The 23,132-nt window shown below is 41.6% G+C and overlaps 1 protein-coding gene across 6 annotated transcripts in view; it reads right to left on the minus strand.

Annotated features, from left to right (window-relative positions):
- Positions 1 to 11,296: 11,296 nt before the first annotated feature.
- ZNF804A (zinc finger protein 804A) overlaps positions 11,297 to 23,132 on the minus strand; it is a 189,895-nt gene continuing 178,059 nt past the window's right edge. For 3 of the 6 annotated variants that reach the window (XM_038141824.1, XM_038141823.1, XM_038141822.1), the window contains 2 exons: positions 19,422 to 19,552; positions 11,297 to 17,073 (listed from right to left, as the gene is read on the minus strand). In XM_038141824.1, coding sequence (XP_037997752.1) covers positions 13,812 to 17,073; positions 19,422 to 19,552 — 3,393 coding nt within the window. In that variant the 3' untranslated portion in view covers positions 11,297 to 13,811. The remainder of the gene's footprint in view (positions 17,074 to 19,421; positions 19,553 to 23,132) is intronic. The other 3 variants (XR_005257514.1, XR_005257512.1, XR_005257513.1) reach the window with 3 other exon arrangements.

Genomic DNA, 23,132 nt, shown 5'->3' on the forward strand with positions numbered 1-23,132 from the left:
ATTAGCTACAGTACATCACAATTCCCATCACCATATATTTTATGATCTGGCTTTTTAACCAACAAAACAAGGATTTGTCTAAATTGTTAATGGCAAGGCTCTCTTGTCAAATAATGTAGGATAAGGTGGGACGTAGGCAGAAGTACCTGAAATCAGTCATCCTGGTTTGTTCTGTTATTCTTCAGAAAATGCAGCATTATACTACCTAGATGCTGTTATATTAAGAAACATGTCAGGCATGTGTGTGCAATTTGCTTTATAGCATTATATATATATATATAAATAATATGCTATATATATGCTGTATAGGTGTGTATATATATATAGGCATATATATATATAGTGCTGATTTTAGGTCTAAGTATTTGCAATTTGTTTTTTTTTTATTGATGATTCAGTGACTGAAAGTGATGTGAAAATGTGTACCTAAATACAAACCCACACATGTATTTTATCCTCTTTAACATTCCATTATCACTACAAAATTCAACGAGTAGACGGAGCCCTGTCACGCAGGTGACCAGATATGTAGACAGAAGTGTCAGTGTAATGTGAGACACAGACAATAAGGCATTGACTACAGACACCCATCACTGGCTGCATTGACAGTGAACAGCACCAAAATTCAAAAGCAGCTTCATTAAATTCATGAGACAATTTAAAGTAAACAGCTACTTTGATGAGACAGAATATTTACACTGTAACCCCCAATATCTAGGAGGAAACACAAGAGAAACTGCATTAAACATTCTTTACTCATATGTAAAGTGTACTTACCTGAACTAGCTCAGTGAAGAGCTTTGTTAGACTGCAGCCATGCACAGGTCTTTGGCACGGAGTGAATGCAATTTCTGGGCATTATTTCAGCTGGGAGTTTTCATCTTTTTTCTGCTGCTGGTATTGCCTCTGTACTCTGAATTTCACAATGAGAAGCTGAATTTAAGTGAAGTTGTTTTAATGAAGTTATGCTCCTGGCTATGTGTTCTTTCAAGGGATGGGATTTCTCCTCATGCGTTGCCATAATCAGCAGCTGCTTCCCTGGAGGTTCCCTCATGGCGTTGCCAGGATGTAGGCACAAAAGAATTGCACCCTGCTGGAAGTTGAGGGTGGAAGAACAGAAATAAACATCAACAGTTCAAACAACAACAAAGAGCAGCACATGATTGTAGAAATAATCCTCTGTGGTAACCAAAACTTGAACATGGGGAAGAAGAAAGGAGGACAGAAATGAGACTGTCCACTCCATTCATAGCCCAAATGCCATTTTATGGCAAGGCACTCAAGAGAATGTGGCCACCTAAGCTGCTTTTTTATCTGTACTCACCAATTAGCTAGAGATCATCCACAATTGGAATGTTTCTTGTAGATACCACATCCTTTATTTCCAGAGCTCACAATTTCAACTGTGAATGCCTGAAAAATAGGCAATGTGAGTGACTAATAGGGGTAGGATCTACCCTCTGGTAAGGAGTGTTTCCAGCTCCTGTGCTCTCTATTTGTAATTGAAAACCATTGATTTAAGCGTTCAAAATGAAAACCTTTGCTTACAGCGCAGTCTCTTTGCAGATCGGAATTAAATTCATAACAGCTGCGATTATGATCACTCTCCTAACCCTCAAAAAACAATTAAGGTTGCTGCAAGGGAGCACATTAATCATGGCAGAGCAGAGCTGATGAAGAGTAGAAGGCAATGGGCATGAAAAGCCTGCTCAGATCCCATCAACTCCGTGGCCAGTGCTCGCTGGCAGGAATTGTATCTGTCTTGTAAGAGCAGGCTGTACAAAAGAGATAAAAACACTCATCCCCCCTGAGCTGCACATTTACACACGGCTGCAAACACACTTGCCTCTCCTCCAGGTGTTCTCTCAGGGTTTTGTAACTTTGCTGGGTAAAGCTTATTTCCAAATATCTCCTTTTTACATGTCGTAGGTGAAAGGAATGAGGCAGTGACACCAAAAGATGTTTAGTTACATTAACTGCTTTCTATTTAGAAGCTTGCTTGCATGTTGCATTCCTATGGTAACCAGGCATACTCCATCCTGTCACACAACACCCACCTGGGACAGAAGGAGAAAGGGAAATCATACATTGCATAATTGAAGATACTTTCACATTTTTCAATGTGACCTGGTCCAAATGCATTTACGGTTTTGGTTGTCATTTTTCAGTCTGGAAGGAATCTGTACACAGAAATGACCTGTTGGACACACGCACACACAAAAAAAAATCATTGATCATCATGCTCAATGTAACAACAAATATTTCTTCCAAAATGCGGAATTAATTCAATTACAATCTTATTTTGCACTGAACAACAATTTGAGAAAGTTGTGGGGCATATAAAAATTGAGCAAATGGTTCTTTATAAGATCCAATTATTTATAAGATCCATAATACTGTCTGTTTGTCAGCAAAATCCAACATAATATCTCTGAAAATCTGTTGTCAGCCTGTCCTTTCCTACACAGCACCTACAAAAACACACACTGAAAATGAGCTGTGGGTTACTGACTTCAAGCAGCCAAAATCCTACCCAAAAAGCCAGTCCAGTTCATTAGATCCCAGTGAAACAAGTGCAACAAACCACTCTGCCTATCAATTCTGCCAGTAACAGTAAGGGTCTCTCTTGGTTTGGTTGTTTTTTTTTTTTTATTGTCTTGCTAATTGGTATTTGGCATGAATGGAAAAATTGGCATATTTTGTCATTTCAACAAAACCAGCACAGAGGCAAGTTAAGATCTGTATTTTAAATGTTTAATTTTTCATTAAAGTCTGCCTATCCATCATATGTGCATAGGGATCTGCTGTTGTTTGCTTTCACTGTTTTTTCCAGGTTGTTTTCCCATATCAGGTTTTCTGCTCTGTGTAAAAAAACTGACCTGACTGCAAGATGTGGTGATATATCCATATCCAGAAAAGTGAGTTATTTATGGTCATTGAGAGTGGAACAGGCTCTTAGTTTAAGAAACTGTAAAAAAAAATGGTCTTAAAAGTCTTCAGAACATATTAGATCAAAATCAAGCACTTCCATAATAAGTGCATAGCCAAAATGATGGCTGAATCATTTAAACACTAACTGAAACACTAGAGAAATATATAGTCCTGGATTATTCCTCAAGTCCTGTGAAATGAGCAGCACTTTCTCATGTGCATCATCTCCCCTGAATGCACTTTATTACTCAGACTGAGAGAAGAATAGGACTCAGGTTCTGAAAAATTGATTTAAAACTGGATTAGTGGCACTGGTGAACAAAATCACTCCAAACCTCTGCAGTGTTTATGGGCCTTGGCCAGCCTTGATGTCTCATTAGAACCTGGGACCAAAGGGAGCTGCTGCAGAATACCTCCCTGCTGCTTGAACCCAAGGGTTATTCTCTGTATTTCTTTAAGAAATTATTTCAATTTGTGTAAAAAATACACTCAGGATTTGCACAGTAAATTCTTCCGAAATAATATCTGAAAAAATTCAGAATGACTTCAATAGCATTAAAAATATTGTCTCTTTCTCTTTTCCTTACTGAAAACTTCATGAAAATAAAAAAGTTAATATAAGCCATCTACTTATTAGCTGTATAAGGTAAGTGTATCCACTGCATTAGAAGGCAAATGGAACAGTTCCAGTCTCCTGAAGGAAGCAGAGAGAAATTACTTCTGTCCTGAGTCACAAGCCCTGTTTGTGCCTGAGATAAAAAACAAACCCATGACCCTTCATTTCTGTACCTTCTGTTCCTCACAAAATAAAAACCATTTCAGGATCTTGAATCTGTTCTAGTGTGAATATCCAGGGCTGACAGTAACCAGAATTGCTTCCTAACCCCAAAACATATCCAGAATGGCACATGCAGCAAGCTTCAGATGCATGCCAGCAGTAAGCAGGAAAGGTTTTCTTTCTCTTCCTCTGCATTTTGCAATGCAAAACAAATCTCCCAAATGAAAGATGTGGTTTTAATCTTCCTTTTTTGACAGCTCAGGTACCAGCCAACAGCTTTAAAACACATTAATCTGACAAGGAGCATCACAAGACAAGAGAGTTGAGAGGAAACTAGAATTCATGTTTAAACACTCAAAGAAGCAAAGAGGTTGTTTTTTTTTTTTTCCCTGAAAAAATATCCATTGGGATAAACAGTCATTTTCTTATTGTATAACAGAGCAAGTCTATTAAAATTTCTGGATGATTTGAAAGAAAAAAAATGTATTATTGAATAAAAAACTAGTTCCCTTTGACAAACATCAAGAAAAAGCCAGTTCTAAAAATCTCTCCTGCTTGTGAAAGGAGAATGAATGTGCAAATTACTGCACAGACTTTAAAAGAAAAATAATACAGCCAGCATTTTTAAAATTACCAAATTCAGTTACTCCAGGATGGTATGGTGAGATCTTCTGGGAAAATAACTGGCTGAGATGCCATTTATGGTTACTAGTACACAGATATGGCATGCTTGGGATCTTAAACCTTCAGAGTCTGTGAGGCTGATGATTAGTGTGATAGGGCTGTGGGAAGAAAACATTCAAAATTGTTCTTAGCAGTCTCAGAAAGAGCCTTCAGAATCATTGAATGGCTCCAGAAATTCCAATCAGACCCCAAAAGCTGTCAAATCTAGGCCTACTTGGATATCCTGAATTCAAAATCCAGACTGACTTGAGATTTCTGAGCTAAACCTTCACAGAATCAAAAACTCACTGAGAGAGATGAGTTGAGGCTACAAATACATATTCAGAGCAGATTTCAAGTTAAACCAATATCAATTTATTTCTATTTTAATAGAACATTGCCCAGGAAAGGGCCCCTCTCCCAGGCTGACATTGTTGTTATCACAGCATAAGAGACTTACACATCACCTAGAAGAACCCCTAATTCAGCCCCAGGGAGAGATGCATGTGACCATCCTGTGAAACAGAGCAACCCTTTAATAGGACAAGCAAAAAGTTATTTGAAGCTGAACTATCAGAGAGAGAACACAAGTATTTACAACAGAACCACCATGAAAAAATCCCAGTCTGACACAGCACCCAACTGAAATGGTCCACGTGGATTGTAGATCCATGAAGCTACAGGGAAGATGGAAGATATGTAAAACAGGAGCATTTTGGATCACCTGGTATGTTTGTTTCTGATGGGCAGGAGCAATCCACTGCAGAGGAGCACTCCCAGGGAAAACACCAGCACGACAGGACAGAACCCAGCTGAGTGAGCACTCACCATCACACGGAATATTTCAACTGCTGGGATTAGAAAAACAAAAAGTCAGCCACTACTGAATCTCCTGTTATTACCCATTTCTAAGCAAGAAATAAATCCCTCTTTTTATTTGGTTTTAAAACACATGAAAACAAGGTGCTTAAATTAGCCAACAATCAAAGGGTGCAGACAACTGGCAAAATTTCTCTGTAAGACTACTGCAGTTTGAGCCTGCAAGGTCCTGTTTCTCCTCCTCACCCTTCTTCCCACCCCTGCAATGCACCACTGGCATCTCCAAACCCTGCTTTTCCTCAGTGGCAGTGAGGCTCTGCAGATCCTGTCCTTTGCTCCGAAATCCCAGAAGCCACTACTCTGCATCCTGCCACCTAAACCTACTGAGGGACCCAGCACCAAACTGAGCATTCCCAGACTCTTTTCCATCTAACACCCAGGCTTGGACAACTACCACCACAAAATTGAATTTTGCCTCCCTGTAAATTTAGGCCACAATGGTAACATTAAAATTCCACCTTACTGTTTACCTGCACTTAAGGCCAGCCCTGAAGGCTCTCAAGAATTCCTGAGAATGTGAGTACTTGGCATTATGGCTTTAGGATAAAATATGGCTCTATTTCGCACATAATTTAAATTACCTTACATTTTTTTATTTCCACTGTTATTAAACTGTAATGAATTTATTTGTTTATGGAAGTGTGCACAGCATGTCTAGTACTGTTCAGTAATAGCTGGATTTAGAGCCAGCCTCTGATTTCTATCCTAGACATCATTAAACAATTTATTTTCTGTGATAGGGGAATGTGCTCTTGGGCAAGAGCTCTCCATTATTATGAATTATTAACAATATGTATATACATGCATTATGGATTTAAAAGATGAAAAGAAAGCTTGCCAGTTATTCTATGGAGCTTTCTCCATCTACAAGGCCACTGAATTTCAGACAGCTGTCTGCTGAATGGTCACAGACAGGGAATCCCTGATGACCACTAGGGTTTTGCTTTCCTGTTGCTAGAATTCCAGCAGTATTCTAGCAATTCTAGCACTGTTCTGCAGTGCTTCAGAAGAAAACTCTCTGGCTGGCAATATCTGCTCAGCCCTGCACTGCTCCTCCCCATTGCAAGGTGGAGATGTAAAGCAGCCAAAAGCTCCCCAGACATCCACACTCCCTGGAAAGGGGCCTCAGCACTGCCATCAAAAAACGTGTTGTTTTATTTAGAAGCACCTTGCAAAGAGGGGTGTTTGGGTAGCTGCAGCATTTGAGGAAAATCATGTCACATTTAGCTGCTCCTGCTGATGGATCTCTCAGCCCTGCGAGATAATGAACAACAAAGGGGAGAGGCAGCTCTGATGTGACACTGTGACACAGATACACTCCCACCTCAAGTCAAACCTCTCACCCACGCACTGCACTGGCCTCCACTCGTGTTTCCCTGCATCTGAAAAACACTCTGAACAGCTGCTTGTGCCTTTAGCCTTCCCAGGTAATTAGTGCCCGAGCTACTGCAGGATTCCTGTGTGCCACGGTGCTGTGGCAGGAAAACCCAGCCCTCATCATCCTGGGGTTAAAAGTAGAAGCACCCCTCCAGGATAACTGAATAAAAAAGGTGGCAGGGGGGTTCTAGAAATTAATTATCACTAATTTTTGCAGGTTTGAGTAGAGTTTATGGAAACTGTCTTTAACAACTCTTGCAGCAGTGCCTCCTCTCCACCCAGCCTCATTTGGGGCTCTTTGCTCCACCATCCAGCTCCTGAATATTGGCAGGTCTGACTCCCCTCATCCCTGCCTTTCCTTTCCCTCCAAAAGTAAAACCACTTTCTATTGACCTTCAAGACATTCTTCAGAGTAGCAATTCTTGCTGCCCCTGTGCATTCTGTCCTACTTCCCATACAACACTGCTGCCCAAAATTCAGCTCCCAGTACTTGACTGGTGACTCAAGACAGCTTTTTCTTGCACAGATGTTGTCTATGAAGGGGTATTTTTCATTTTATGTAAAACACTATTACTACTGCTCTTTTCCTTCATTATCAATTTCTTACCTTTGACAACTCCCTCACGAAACCTTTTGTGATCAACACTCTGTATCTTACCCCAACACTTACCTTCTATTTAATCTGCTTTTTACAGCCCTAATAGCATTTTACCTCTTTTTATTAACCAATAACACATTCAATGGCCCACATCACTTTATGGAAAATAAACCACAAAATACCCCCCATCCCAGACTGGGTTTCCTCTTATGGCTTCAAGAACAGAGTCCTGACTGACCTCTGCCATGAGCAGGCCACTGCACCAACATCCAACAGAGCAGAGGAAGCCCAGCTGGAGACCTGAGTCTCCTTCAGCTGGTGGCACTGGAAGAAAATAACTTCCTTTTCACTTCTTCTGCTCCTGGAGAATGACAAGTTAAAAAAAGGTGAGCAAACATGCAGCTGCAGGCAGTGGCAGGGAGAGCAACAGGCTTATTTTGCACACTGAGGGTTCGCTCCATCAATAATTTCTCCAGACAGAAAAAGGACTTTATTAAGAGCAAATTGTATGCAGATTTTTCTCCTGCTAACCTGATTTTTTTTTTTTTTGACACTGATGGATTGACAGACCAGCTGAGGCAAACAGCACTGCTAATTTCAGTGGTAAAAAGATACAAAGCAGAGGCACCCAATAAAAAGCAAGTGAAATAACTTTATGCAACTTCCCTTCACCCTCAAGAGGAAAAGATGGGTTCATTACATTACAACCACTTTTTTTCCTTGTTATTCTGTGTCAATATTCCTCCCTTCAACGATTTCTCCCCTTCTGCTGTGTACATTTCAAATAAGGTATTCATACCATTACTTAAATATGGTCGGAAAAAAAATCCTAAACCAGTAACCTGGTACATGTGTACAGAAACACACATGCACACCTGGAGATGTATAAACACCAAAATGCAAGTAAGGTTCCATTTCCATTTACAATCCCAGAAGGAAAAAGGATGATTTAGGCATTGTCCAATTCAGGTTTCCTCCCTCCAGCATCTCCTACAGCGATTGCTCCAGCAGGCATTGCTGGCATGGGAGGAGAGATTTCACTGGATTGCACTGTCATTCTTCCCAGCACTCCAGTGACATAAAAGCCATTTATAGAAGAGTCTGTTACATGCAAGAAGGTTTGGGGTCAAATTACTTAGGCTGTTAAATCTGAGCTGCATTGCAAGAAAAAAATTGGACCTGAGCTGGGCTTCACTTTCTCTGTATTCACAGTAGTGCAAATATATTCATTTAAATGAATCTCCTGATTCTTCCTGCAGGTTTGACTCGATTAAATCAAGGTAAGACTGCACTAGAAATGTAAAATTTTTCCTTATGTAAATGTAAAATCTTTCCTTATGTCATGTAGGATTTTGAATGTTTAATACTTACTTGCTGTTTCTCATCCATGAGAAAGGCACACAGGTTTTATCCAGCTGATTTACAAACAAGTATTTTTAAAACTATTTTCCTGTTCTCTGTTTCTTTTGAGGAAAAAAAAAAGTCTCTTTTAAAGTCTAATTCATAGCAAACAAACACCACTTCTGGTTTAAGAGTAACCATCTTTAATTCTCATAAATAATACTGTATTCATCATGGGTTCACATGTGGAGCTGGCTAATGCTTTTCTCTACATGGATTTGCACATTTTTAACTTATCCCAGCAGAAATAAAGACTACTGGTATTACCTGCATATTGTATTAATGTAGTTCTACTTATTAAAATGTCTAAGTGAGCCTGTGCAGGTAGAGAAGTCAATATTCCAATGAACTGTTTTTCTCTTTGGTATAAGCCTCGAAGGTGCACGTACGTGTTTCAAAACACTGATGATACAGAAGAGAAATTTTAAAGACATAAATTTATGGTCATTAATTATATAAACAACTTGACATCAACTCGATTAAAAATGGATTAATTTTCCTTTACTGGACTGTGCTCCTCATCACACCTCATGAAATTATTATTTACCTGGAAGCAGCAAGTATTAGGCAGTTTTAATAAATAAAGAGGCCTAATGCTCCAGGTCGAAATAAATCCTCAGTAACACTAATGGCAAAGCTTCCTTGGACTCCATTGGTTTCATAAATTCACTAACAGGTCAAAATTTAGACTCAGGGTAGAAATTCTCTCAACCTTTTATAATATTCATAAAATAAAACAGAAGCTTGAAGCAAATATGAGATGTCTTATAATTCGTAAAGTTGGTACACTAATTATTGCAGATGAAAGCAATAAAATAGCCTGGTTCATTTTCATAAATAGGCTAATTCCCATAAACTCTGATAATCTTACTCACAGAGAAAAAAGAGAAAATTTTATAATGTTCCTGAAGTAAAGAGGAGAAGGGAGGACATAATGTACAAAACCATGCCTGCTGCAAATACTAAATCAAAGTGATCTATGAAATAACATACACATTTAGAAAGTCAGTCATGTTAATTTTAAAATATCCAATGATCTTTACACAGTAAAAATGTCTTTACTTTCAATAAAGAGAGTTAAAGTAGAGCTGTAATATTTTACAACGGGTAGGCACATTGCATAAATGTGTGCACTGCTGCACATACACAAGCCTTTAGGCAATGTACAGTAATTGGAGAGCAGAAAATGAATGTATGGAGTTTAGAACATGTAGACTCTGAGCATCACAGCAAAACACCCATCAGATTAAAATTTACCACCTTACTTACAAACAAGGAACTGTCTTCAAAATACATTCACGTGGTCATAATGTATTGCCTTAATCTGGGGGGGTTAACAAAACCCTTGGCATTGCAGCACGAGTGATTTTTGGTGGTTACAAACAAAAACCAGAAGCTGTACACAAATTTACACCAAGGAAGAACCTGAACAAATATATTTAAAGCTGTATTTTAACTGTAGCATATCAAGTAAATATTATCATAATGGAAAACAGTTATTTTGAGGGAAAAGCACAGTTGCAGAAAATAAACTTGTCAGAAAAGTTATATCCATGTGATCTGTTGTATTAGCAGCACATCATCACGTACAGGAGTAAAAGGAATTGGATGTTCCAATGGCCTTTTAAAGCTTTGTTTCAATACCTTTCCTAAAAGGATTCTTACAAGTGCAGAGAGTTGACAAGCTAATAAAAAGCTAACATGTCAGGTAAAGAAGACATTGCTTCACGACCATTTGGTTGCTGTTTGATTAAACTGAAAAGTAAAACCATTCTCACTCCGTGATCCTCCGCACAAAGTGTTTCTTTTACCAATGTCTGTGACCTGCAGTTTCTCCGTGGGCCACAACCCATCGCTCACTCGTGCAGATTCTGAAACCTGGTGTTAATTCTCTCAATTAACAACTCGTGCAGCTTCTAGATTGTGAAAGAAACCAAATCAACAACCCCGTTCCTGACATATATTGGCAACATTTCAAAAGTTCCGTGCGCCTACAGACACAAGAGACACAAGACAAGAGCCCGGTTACTCCAAAGTGTCCCTCACAGCATTCCTTAATGCCCAAGAGCTGCTCTGGACCAGTATTTCATGGCTCACATTACCTGAGAAATGGAACGTCCCCAGGAAGGTCAGTCTGGGCAGGCTGCAACTTTCTAAGGACCAAAATAAAGGTTTTCTTCTCATGTCAATGGAACAGAGTGCCTTTTCAGGTACTTCTCTGCAGAGCTGCTCTGGGAAACCACAAATTCTCTAACTTCACATAGGGCTCGATACCAAGGTCTCATTCTTGCCCTTGGGAGCACCACTTTTACTGCTTGCACTAGGAAGAAATCCCAGTAAATTCTAAATTTGGCAAAGTGGCCAGGAGCTTAGGCGCACTAGATCTGTGCAAATTTGTAAATTCAGAAGAAAATTACTTAGATTTAAGGAATTGGGTAGAATTTATTTAGAATTATAAAAATTCAGTTATTTAGCCCTTGCAATTGTTTTTGTTTCTAAATTAGACTACCAATTTATGGAATAAAAATACACATTTAATCGAAAATACCAGATAAAAGATACAAAAGAAGAGCTACCCTTATATAACTTACTAGGAATTATGTATTTAATAATAAACCAGAAACTCAAAAGAATATTTCATTAGGTAATTTAATTTAGTGTGTTCAATTTGAAACTTAACTTATGATTTATTTTTATACTGCTTTTGCTTTTACATATGAAGTCACATATACAAACAGTTCTAGCATTAAAGGCAATACCATCTTAGAAAATTATTACATTTTATGGTTATTAGTCTTATATTTTAAATCGTTTATACACTATTGAACAGCAATTACAGTAGATAATAAAGAATTGTGCAATGTCTTAAAACTGTTTACCAACCTAAAATAATCTAAATTGTAAGGGAAAAGAAGAATTCAAAGGTGTTGGAACATTTTGGTGAAAAAAATGTGGACTTCCAAGTTCACAGATGGGCTTTTTCAATGAACATTGCAACTGAAAATTTTAAATTGGCTACTTTTACTCTGCCAGAACGTGCAACCGTATTAGTCCTATGTGGATTCTTTTTCTTTTTTTCTTAATGTGCTGCTCTATGATGAGATGGATTTTGTCTTTGATGGGAGATCAGAACGCAGGGTGTGTGCTGCCTCCCACAGAGGAGGGCAGCAGCCAGGACACGTCACCCAAGGGCCCCGAGTCACCCAGGACAACCCTCCCACTTCCAACGGAGACTCCCGCGCTCGGCCACAGGAGGTGGGGGAGACAAACACCTTATGAAGCAGACTCTTGAAATAAAGCAGTATAAAGTCACTTAGTCCTGTATTCTTTAGGTACCACATGAATAGAAATGGGCATCCACCTGAAGTGTGAGCTAGAGAAAATATGCCTTCCCTCTGGCATCACATGCTGCAGCCTCAGGTGGGGGATCCGGGCACTCTCCAGAACCTGGCTGCTCATCTGCTCTTCCTTATCAGCTTTTTGCTTTCTAACATAGATTCGCCCTTTGTGACCACTCAACATGGGAAACTCACATCCCCTGAGCAGGTGACTCTGTAATCACAGTGGCAAGATGTTGTTTGCCACAGTTTTGATGTAATATTATACTAAAACTTGCAATATCCATACAGGTAAGCTCTAATGCTATCGATGCAGAAAATAAGATCCAGATATATATGTTGTAAGATACAGCATTACTTTATGCCTGTAGCTATTAATATGCAGTGTATATTAATTATACTTAAAATTCACTATTCGTTCAGTTCAACTTTATATGATTTCATTATAGCATATAAAAAGGCGAAAAGAAGGAACTAATTGGGAGAGCCTACCTACCTTTTCTTATGGAGGGCCTACTTCTAGCACTAACCTTCATGCTGCAAATCCTTGGCTTCACTCACATGAAAACACTTCATTTTAACTCAAAGGGATGGCTCTATCTCAGAATGACTTCTGCTTTTATTCTGGACCGTCGCAGGCATGGCTCTGATGTACCTCATGCTAGAGCAAATGAGGAGATTCCACCAGCTAAAGCTGGGTGAGGTCTGATAGCAATGAAAAGGCTGCAGAGGTAGGGAGAAGTCTCTGAAATACAGTTAGAAACAGTGGCAGCATATTATTACTTCAATTAATCTCTACTCTGTGTTATTCTATTTCTTTAGTGAAATGCTGCAGGAAGCAGGGGGCTGAAGTGAGGTAAGAATTTGTATCGAACCCCGGTGGCTTTCCTGACGTCCCCTTCATGCTGCTGTGCTCTTGCTGCCTTCACACGCTGCCCAGCAGCAAGGACCTCTCTCCGACAGACCTGTGGGCCATCAGAGAAACTGCTGGGTGGAACCAAGGCTCTACCCTTCCGCTACAAGCAATATTCCCTCCAAGCCAAACTGCTGTCAGTATTGGCCTTTCTTCCCCTTCCATCACCAGCGTTATGTTTGTTACATTGCCTTTCTGTGGTTTGGTATAAAAGGGATCGGCTCCACCAGTCAGCAGTGTGTGCACATAGTACAAGCGGGCAAGATTTGTCACGGTGACATCAAGCTGCTAACACAAACACATCTATTACCCTTTCTCTCTGGCTTGGTGAGACAGCTGCCCTCGAGGTATTGGCCTCTGAGCCTCCCTGATAAATCACTGATGTGTAGGAAACCTGGTTATCCCAGCACAGCAGGGGCAGAGGACGCTATTCAGCTGCAGAAGGACATGGAAGAACAACATCCATGAGGCTTATAATGAAAGATTTTTGATATACTTAAGTAGTTAACAAAAATTTATTGCAAGAGATAGTTTGTCACTAGATTTACAGTTTCAGAGAACATAGTACAAAACATAGTGCATCAGCTTTGTCTAAACATTAAATAGGTGCAAATACACAAAGATAAAAAACAAAAAGTGAATACTTTACAACATAAGTTATAGAACTATAAATATATTTTATATACATTATACATATTCTAAGACATGATTTTCACATATATATATATATAGTTCATAATTAGTATCAGACTATTCAGTGCTTTAGTAATAGTACAGGTCTGAATGTTTGTTGCATCGTTAATACTTACAGTAAATGCTTCCCGAGCAACAAGGAATTTTAACCAGTTCAGTTCCCAGGACCGCTTTGCAAAGCTTGGGCAGGGGGCGGACTGGCAGAAACAGCAGTTTAGCTGAAGGCTTTTTTCCCCCCCGCTAGAAGAGCGGCTGCAGGGGGATGACAGCCGGGTGCGGGGCCAGCAGGGCCGGGAAGACGGAGTGCGGCAGCGGGGGCAAGGCCAGCGGCGCGGGCGGCAGCACCGAGGGCGGCAGCAGCGGCAGCGGCGGCGGCGCCACCAGGGCGTGTGCCGCCGGGCAGAGCCGCGGCGCCACGGCCAGCTGAGGTAAAGGCGCCCGGGACAGAGCCGGCACCTGCGAGAGGAACTGCGTGTGCGGCTGCAGGAGCTTGAGCGCGCCGGCGTGCTGCTGCAGCACGGTGTGGTGGATGGTGGTCACCGAGGCGGAGCGCAGCGGCGGCGGCGGCGGCGGCAGCGCCGAGCCCGGGGGCGGCGGGGCCAGCGCGAACTTCACTTTGCCGGACAGCACGTTCTGCGGCACCACCTGCTGATAGGCCTCCGACGGGAGCTCCTTGAACTTCTCGGGGCTGTCAGGAGGGAACAGCAGTGTCTGATCGGGCAGGGGGAAAGGGGCTATTAACTGCTCGGTGGTCAGGAAGGTGTGGGTGTTTACATGTGCTTCTTTGAACGGCAAGGGCGGGGGGCTGCTGAATATGCCGGGGTTACACTGCACCCATTCACCGGCCACCTCGCCCATCTTCTCGTGCGGTAGAGACTCGGCCAACTCATAATGGCACAGATAGGATTTAGGAGGAGTTTGTTCCAAGTGTCTCTTGGGGACGGGAACTTTGTAACGAGCTTGATTTTCACGACTGTTCACATTTTCCTTTTTCTTTCCCTCTTGGGGAACACCCTGTTTGACAGCAGCTGCTGGAGCACTGTGCTGGGGGGCAGGAGAAGCAGCAGAAGTTGTGATGGTGCCATCAGGAAGCGTGGCCGGTGCGCTCTCCATCTCTGCGCACGCCGTCGCTTTATCATCTTCCACCACCTGTGGGCCAGCACTTTCTGGAGGTGACTTGCTTTCCTCCAGCTCCATTGTTTCATCCCCGTCTTTTGCATCGTCATCTCTGGGAGCTGCATTACTTTCCTCTAGATTGTCTTGAGTCTGTAAGTCCCCCAAAATATTTAACGTAGAATTGGCAGAATTTTCTTTGGAAGATTCAGGGGTCTCACTTTTTGCATTCCTGTCAAGGAAAACATGATGGATCCTAGTCTTCCTTTTCCTGCGTTTCCCTTTTGCCTTGTGACAGGCACCTAAACCATGTCCTTGCCTTAGGTATTCCTCTGCTGATAGTGCCTGTCCACATGAGCTTTCATCCGAGGAAGAGGAATAGGTGTGCTGCCTCCGCTTGCGGTGGGGTTTCTCGGGTTCTTCTGTCAGAACACTGTATCCTCTCTTTGTGGGCTGGTTTTGGCTCGGCCCCTTCTCCTCACTGCATTGTCCTGAACATTTATGCTCTGGGCTACAGCTTGGCCTCCTGACTTTCCAGCTACAGCACGTTTTAGAGTGCCTTAGGCTGTGCCTCCTGGAACTCAGCTGCTTCCCCTGCCTCCGGGAGCTCGCTTTGCTCTTTCTGTGCGCTCCCTTACAGCCATGGTGATGGCCACTGCTTTTTGCACTCCAAAAGTCACACCAGCCTCTGTCCCAGTGTATGTGATCTGATGCAGACACGACTCTCTTAGGACCATTTTCAATGCCGAATTTTGGCTGTGACTGCTGCACCTCACCTGCCGTTAACCAGATATTTCCTGCATCATGCCTGCACCTCTCTGCATTATTTTGGAGGTGCTGATATTTATTTTCATCTCTGTAAGTAACTTCTTTTTCAGTTACCGGAGACATCTCCATTTCTGCTACTGTTGTGTCTCCACAGTGATGATAATGACAATGACATAATTTTCTTCTCCTTTTCCGTTTTCTGCTTTTGTGAAGCCATTTTTCATGGCCTTCTTTGATCCAGACTTTGTTGTATTTCTCATCTATCACAGTGTTTTGTCGTAAGGGGTTATGAGATATGTGATACTTCTCTATTTTTCTAATCCTGAATGACTCATCCAAGGACACTTTGTTTTGATTTTTTGCAAGGTCACAATTTCTGAAGAGGGAAACATCACTTAACAGGGGTATTGTATAGTTGCACACATTTTTATTCACTTCTACTTCATAATCGCCACACTCTGAAGTAGGTCTTTTTGTAAAATCTGAGACTAAGATATGATCAGATTCAGTTTTATGGTGCAAATGAGGTATGTTTGGTTGATGCTTGGGCTTTTCTTGGCTTTCACTTGCTTTTGACGACTTAAAATCAAAATATAAAGGATTACAACTATAAGAAATTGATGGGTCTGTACTTGTGTAAATTAACATTTCTGATGGCCACTGAAGAACATTTGATCCATATTTGCTAAGAACAGGAACAAAGGGCTGACAGGGTCTCTTGTATACGTCTGGTTTGCTCTTTGGGCCTCCGCTACCTTCTTCAGACGGTGCTGGAACTGCTGCATCAGCCCCCAGATTTATTTCAGTTTCAGTTGCAGGTGGATCCCTGTTCCCATCATTACAGTTTTCCTCTGCAGCATCCTGCAGAGAGGAACAATCCTCCACCAGCTCCTGCACAGGAGCTCTGTTTGCCCGCAGCTCGTGCCCGCTGCCATCCAGGGGCAGGACCTGGGCACTGTCTGCAGCCAGGGCCAGCCTTTGGTCCCCGAATTCGGCCACACTCACATCCACACCGTGGCCATCCGTGTCCGAGGACACCGGCTGCTTCGAGTGGGACATGGCAGGAGGCAAAGCTGGGCTCTCCAGCGCCCTGCTCCCTTCACTGGACAGCTCCTTTGACTCCTGAGCTTCGGGAGCTTCTGCCGTGTCTATGCATTTTTCCACCAGTGGCTGAAAACAGTTGTGTTTCTCCTCAGGGCACACAACTATTTCTGCTGCTGAAGGAGACTGAAGGTTACACGTTCCCGGAACAAACCTGCTCCTTCTGCTAAATCCATGCTCCATGGAGGTCTCCTCATTAAACTCATAGAAAACAGCAGCTGAAGACTCCAGTTTGACTGCTGCTTTCTTAGGAAAAGCAAAGGAGAACCCAACTCTGTGTCCTTGAGTTCCTTGAAGCTGATCTCCGCATTTGTTAGGGTCGGATTGATGGCTACCTGCATCTCCAGGAGCTGAAGAAATGACAGAAGCAATGTCTTTGCAGCTCTGTGCATCGTGCATTAGTGTGCAGCTGAAATCCTGGCTCTGGGCAGAATCTATGGCAGCACTTTTGGGGATGTCACTGCAATCATCTCGCACAGTCACCGTAGTGGATTTGAACATAGGGCCGCTTCCAGGAGCACTAGGAAGGAAAATAAAACTTCGAGTCAGTACCATTCAGAGAACCGCTGACAGAAACACGGTGTTACATTGGTATTTAGGGGGGCTTTTTAAGGAAAGAGGAAGACTCTGTGGATATGTACCTTTAGACTACAAAAAAATGCCATCTTTTATAATAAAGATCAGTTTACTATTACTGAAAAATAGGATGAGTAAATATTATGCTCCTTTATGTGAGGTTATCAGCCGAAGGACTAACATTCCTACAAAGCAGTTAACTTTTCCTAGACACACTGGCTGGCCAAAGCTGCCTGTCTCCACAAAAATCTTGCTTCTCCTCCCAGCAGACCACCATGGTTACAACACTATTACTACAGATTGCAGTTTTACATTCCTTCATGCTACAAAATACATTAAATCATAGAGTGCTTCATAGAGCACTTCCCACGTAGTCATCATTCCAGTGACTGCTGCTCTGCCCACAGGCGATCCCCCAGCAGCTCCCATCCTATTTGTGTGCACAGACCAAACCAGTGCCATCTCAGCAATTTCTTTCATGGAGAAATAAAACTGGGGAGAGAATTTCGGCTGGCAGAAGTAAAGCAAGTGATTCATCCCTCTTGAGAAAAAATTTATCACTGTCTACTTCTGTTCTTCATTTCATGTCCTCTTCCCATCTGTTCTATTTGACTTAATAGGAAGCAAAGAGAAGAGGAAAAAGTGTTTAAGCTGACAATTTTCCAGGATCCACAAAAACCGCTCAGCACTAGGAGTAATGGACCTACGTTAAAACCATTTGTTTGTTTTAGCCAAATTATTCTGTGTTACAGCGCAGAGCAATACTCACTGATGAGTCACTGGTAAAACTTTCAAGAGTCATTTAGGACCCCAAGAAGTGCTGAGATGAAGAATAATGTCTTTACCCTATCAGGTCTAGAAACTAGGGTAGAGGTTTTATGAGAAAGGAATTCCTCATGAGAATTCCTGCCTTGCCCAGTTCTTTATAAATTCGAAATATATATCAAACCCACACACAAATCCTTTCTTTCACAGAATAAAATGGTGACTTCTACAAAACCAGCCTAGAAAATGCCAGTTTAAAAAAATCCTATGTGTCTGTCTATGTCACACCTCTAAGGATGCAAATTGGTAGTAAATAGCAATTATGAAATAGATAAATTAGGCTCAGGTAGAAATTCTCCTTCAGGAACTAGCAAAATGATATTTAAAAAAAAACTCCAAATAATCAGAAACAACAAAGGCTTGCAAAATCAGTGCTTCACTAGCATGGAAAAAGGAAAACAGTAAGTTCCTCTTTTTCTCATGCAATATGCAAAACTCAGGTTTTGGAGCCTGTTTAGGGGGAATGATATCTAATATGCTCAATTATAAAACATGAACAGTTAAACACTCATGGAGGAGAAAGACTCTCTGCATGAGTTATCATAAGAAGATTAAAAAGTTAGGTGTTGTGTTTCTCCTGTCAAACAGACCCTACAACACTCATGTCCCATCCACCTGCTCATTCAGACTTTGTTTCAGGAACACTGCCCACCATCCAAACTAGGGACAAAGAGACTATTTCTGAACAGGAGCTGCAGCTTGGTTGGACTTCTCTGTTAGATCATCTTGGAGAGGTGAAGGCTGAATAAAGAGAAAACATTTGCATGTGAGCATCTACATTTTTTCTTTCTTTTTTTCTCCAGAGATTACACTGTGACAAGTACATACATTTCCAGTGGCTTATCGGTGTCAGAACTGTGTCATATTTTGAAAATTCAGTCACAACAACCAAGCTCAACTCTAATTTCAACAGCTTGCCTAGACACAATACTAAAAATGTACGAGTAGCAAGGAATCATTTTTGCAGAGGGAGGTAAACACTCTGCTGAGCAGGGGAAAAGAAGCATTTACCTTTTAATTTAAAAAAATCTGGCTATTGAGATCTAAAGCTAGGTTTCTGGATGCTTTCCCAGGCGAGCATTTTGAAAACTAAATCGCAGAGATCTGTTACATCCTAGAGAGACAGACTGTGTTCCTCACCTCATCAATGAAGTAGTGTCAGCCTGCAAATGCATGACCTAGTTCACTCAGCTTTCAACCAAAGTGCCTGGTTTTATGAAATATATATGAAACACATCTTTTTTTAAACTAAAAATATGTGTCATTTTAGCTCAGCTGAAAAAGCAGTGTTAAACATTCATTCCTGCACACAGTGTGAATCAAATACTGAGCACAGAATGCTTCCAAAACGCCCTAAAAACTCATGTGTGTGGCTACACCGCCGAGGGTCTCCTGCATCCCACAGCATCAGCAAACAGTGGAGGGCTTATTTAAAATATTTTTCTGTTTGAGCAGCTATGGACTTACCAGGTTCTCTCTTTCCTTAGCTCAGCTAGCTTGTGCAAACGTTGAAGGGCTTTCTCCTGTTTTCTTTCATCTTTTCGTGACTTGGATGCTACATTTCGAGCAAACTCCCTCTGTTTCAGCTCCTTCAGCCTCTGCAAGAAACAGCCACAAAATGCACATAAAACCCCTGGGATGAGAAACATTGTAATGACTCTTACTTGCTGGTAAGTGCCCACAGCATGAATTATTCCAAACCTAACCATTCAACAAATTTCAGGATTTCAAGGGAATAACCAAAATACCTAGAGATAGGTTAGCCAGGCTCGAGACAACCTAGCAAATTTTACTGTAGCTTTTGTGATGGTGTAGATCAGCCTCAGTAGGATGAGGCAAAGTTCACCCAGAATTTTGTTCATGATTCCTCCCCAAAACATTCCCCACGGCATAACTGCTTTTTTTGAGATATCAATAAAAAATGAGACCAGCCCAGGTATTTTTCTGCAAAGCCTCTCAAAAGCCTATTGACCCCAAAGATGACATTAAATCTGGATTTTTTTCTGCCCAAGATGCTGGGCATGGCACTTGTCATCGATGCTCTGTGGAAGGTCCCTCTCTTCAGGGGCCTTCAAGCTCTTCCCTTCTTCAGGGGCCTTCAAGCTCTTCCCTTCAGCTCACCACAGTCCCTCTGGCTCTGCCCTGCCATGTTATCAGTATGCCAACACCTGCAAAGCTCCCGAGAGCTCCTGTCCTGCCATGCCAGGCATTATTAGAACTGTTAAAGGGTCCTGACCCAGCAGGGATCTCCAAGGGATGTAATGGACAGAGAAGTGTTGTGTTCTGAAATGGGGAGATTGTCCCTTTGAAGGAGCCTGTGTTTCCTGCTCTCGCTGGGGTCTGACACAGCAGTTGTGCAGACACCAAGGTGCAACCCAGGATCTCAAGGGGATTTTATCTCCAGCCTGCTTCTTTGGAGGGAAATGGAAGTGCTCAGCTCTGATTCTCCACACAAAAAGGGAATCTTGTTTTCTTTACGTCACAGAAGAACAATATGCAGGGGCCTCCCTGTTCTTCATGTCAGCAAAATGTACTCCAGCAGATCCCAAACCCCACTGGTCCTCAGTGTGCCCTGACTGTGGCTCACAGTCTGCTGACATCATCTTACAAAACCATCATGTGGAAGAACCCAGAAACTTGCTGCCCCCTTTTAGTGTCCAGGGCTAATGACTGGCCATGAACAGTGGCCACAGTGATTTGTAGAAGCAAAAACTCCAAATTGTTTGAGGAGTATTAAGTGCTTTTGTTACTACTGCTGGCACACATAATAGATACACAGAATAGAGTTTGCGAAACACTGTCAGCAGTGTCCTCCTGCTCCTTCTCAACTCTTTTCATTTCACCCCTTTTGTGATTTTTTCTTTCCCCTTATTGCCGCGTCTGGGGTCACCATTTATTACCGTGGGTCTTCTGGGCAGTCAGGACTTGGTGAAGCGAAGGAGAGATCTTGACTCCATTTCAGAAGGCTGGTTTATTATATTATGATATATATTACATTAAAAAAGACCACACTATAACTATACTACAAAGAACAAAGAGAAAGATTCATCAGAAGGCGAGACAGGAATAGAAAGGAATGAATAACAAAGTTCTGTGACTCCCAGAGAGTCCGAGAGCTGCTGCCTCCTGGATTGGCCACCAAGTAGAAACATCCCACACTGACCATCGAGGAAGCACCTGCTGCATTCCACAGCAGCAGATAACAAATTGTTTACACTTGAAGCTGAGGCCCTTCAGCTTCTCAGGAGAAGAAAATCCTAGCAAAGGGATTTTCACAAAATATCACAACCACACCCCTTTCACAGGTAAACACCTCACACATACCAGCTGGCTCTTGGTGACACATGGCTTAGTTTTAGGTGGTTCTGTTTAGGACTCTGCAAGGGGCAGGCAGTTGGACTCCAGGATCCTTATGGGTACAACCCATCTTGAGATATTCAAAGAGTCAGTCAAGCACTGAATTAGTCTTTGCCATTTTGGGTGATGGTAACACTACTTGGGCAGTCCATTCAATGCCAAGAAATAAATATGGAGAAACATGCAGAGAAAACAAGCTTGCAGAAAAATAAGTGCCATTGTCTATTTCCAAGTTTTGCTTTCTTTTTCAAATGCCTGGATATCCTTGATAGACAGAGAAAAATAATCTGAAACAGAATCACATCTTCCACCCTTTATATTTTCTAAATATAAAAATTTTCTACTGATAAAAATTTGTTTTTATTGTGCTAATACAGTGTAAGGTTATAAGTACACTCAAAACTAATTGCATGATATCTTTTTTTTTTCCAGAAAAAGAATCCTTGAAGTGTGGAGCATCTTTGTTGAACATACCTTACCCTTGTGCACCCCTGTTTTCCCAGACAGCATGATACTGACCCTGCGTCCCACCAGCCACTCATGAGACCTGAAGTACTTCATTTCATAGGCAACTTCTGAGTATTCAAAACACAAGAGAAGAGATGAAATATGCTCCTTCCCCTCCTCACCTCCAGCCCTTGGCACTTAAAGAGAGGATTTAATTGCATTTTGTGGAGCTCAATATTTTTTCAGGGTTTTTTTCCCCTCCAGTGCTAAAGAAAGAAGTAAGTGAGAAGTAAGGGAATAAAAAGAAGATAATAGGGTGCTGTCTCACACGGTTAAAAAGGAGAAGTTGAGGGTATACAAACCCATAATCACCTCCCAGATGCAGTATTTTTCTGCAATTACTGGGATAATTATAATTACTGATTTGAGTCTGACCAGATTCTGAACTCTTCTCATTCTTCCTGCTAAGTTAACAGCACTCCATGACTGTTCTCAATTTTTAAGTAATTAAATTGTTCTCCTTGGATGGCTACAAGTAGGTGTGGCACAAGTTTTGTGTGCTCAGCCTTTGCCTGCTCTTCTCTTCTGGAGAACCCAGACCTCCTGGTAGGTACAGCCTCCCTTTCCTGGACAGAAAACTGGTCTTTGGGCTTTGTTTCTTTTCTTCTCTCAACTGGTATTTCAGTCTTTCATGGAGTGCTTTAACAACATGCAAAGATTATACCTTGGCAATTCCTGAGCTCTTTATTCTGCAAATTCATGTCTAAGTGGAATTCCTCCAAGTTCTAAAGCACAAGACATGCACCTGGTGTTTCAAAAAAAAAAAAGCTATTTCCTTTAAATAAAAGATCACCTAAATGAGTAACTGCATCCCCTCCATTTTTTCTTTTTTTTTTTTTTTTGACACTGTAGCTATTTTCTACTTTTGTTTTTTTAGCCATGTGATAAACTGTCATCACCTGCATTCCCTTACTGCACTCAGTCATGCTCGGGATTGCTGGCACTGCATTTATGCTGCCCTTAGTTGGGCAAAATCGTTCGTTTCACTTGAATTATGCAAATGAAAATGAGATATTACCCAATCATACCATTAGTCCATGGATTCTTAGCATCAGAAGGATCCCCCCTTAAAAATGTTCAAAGTAAATAGCAGCAATAGAAAAACAAGTGTGACTTCCTATAAACCATCTTTTCCTTATCATTCTTCTGCCTTTGCATGTGGCAGAGCTGTTCACTAATGCTAACTTCAACAGCTACTTTAATGCCTGTTATGTTTGGTTTTTTCCATGGATCAGTAGGCCAATAATTAACAGGCAGGGATACTGTATTGAATTCCCTCCTGCATTTTCCTCTGCGTACAAAGCAGCTCAAAAA

This window comes from Motacilla alba, chromosome 7 (assembly GCF_015832195.1).
Source record: "Motacilla alba alba isolate MOTALB_02 chromosome 7, Motacilla_alba_V1.0_pri, whole genome shotgun sequence".
Lineage (NCBI taxonomy): Eukaryota > Metazoa > Chordata > Aves > Passeriformes > Motacillidae > Motacilla > Motacilla alba.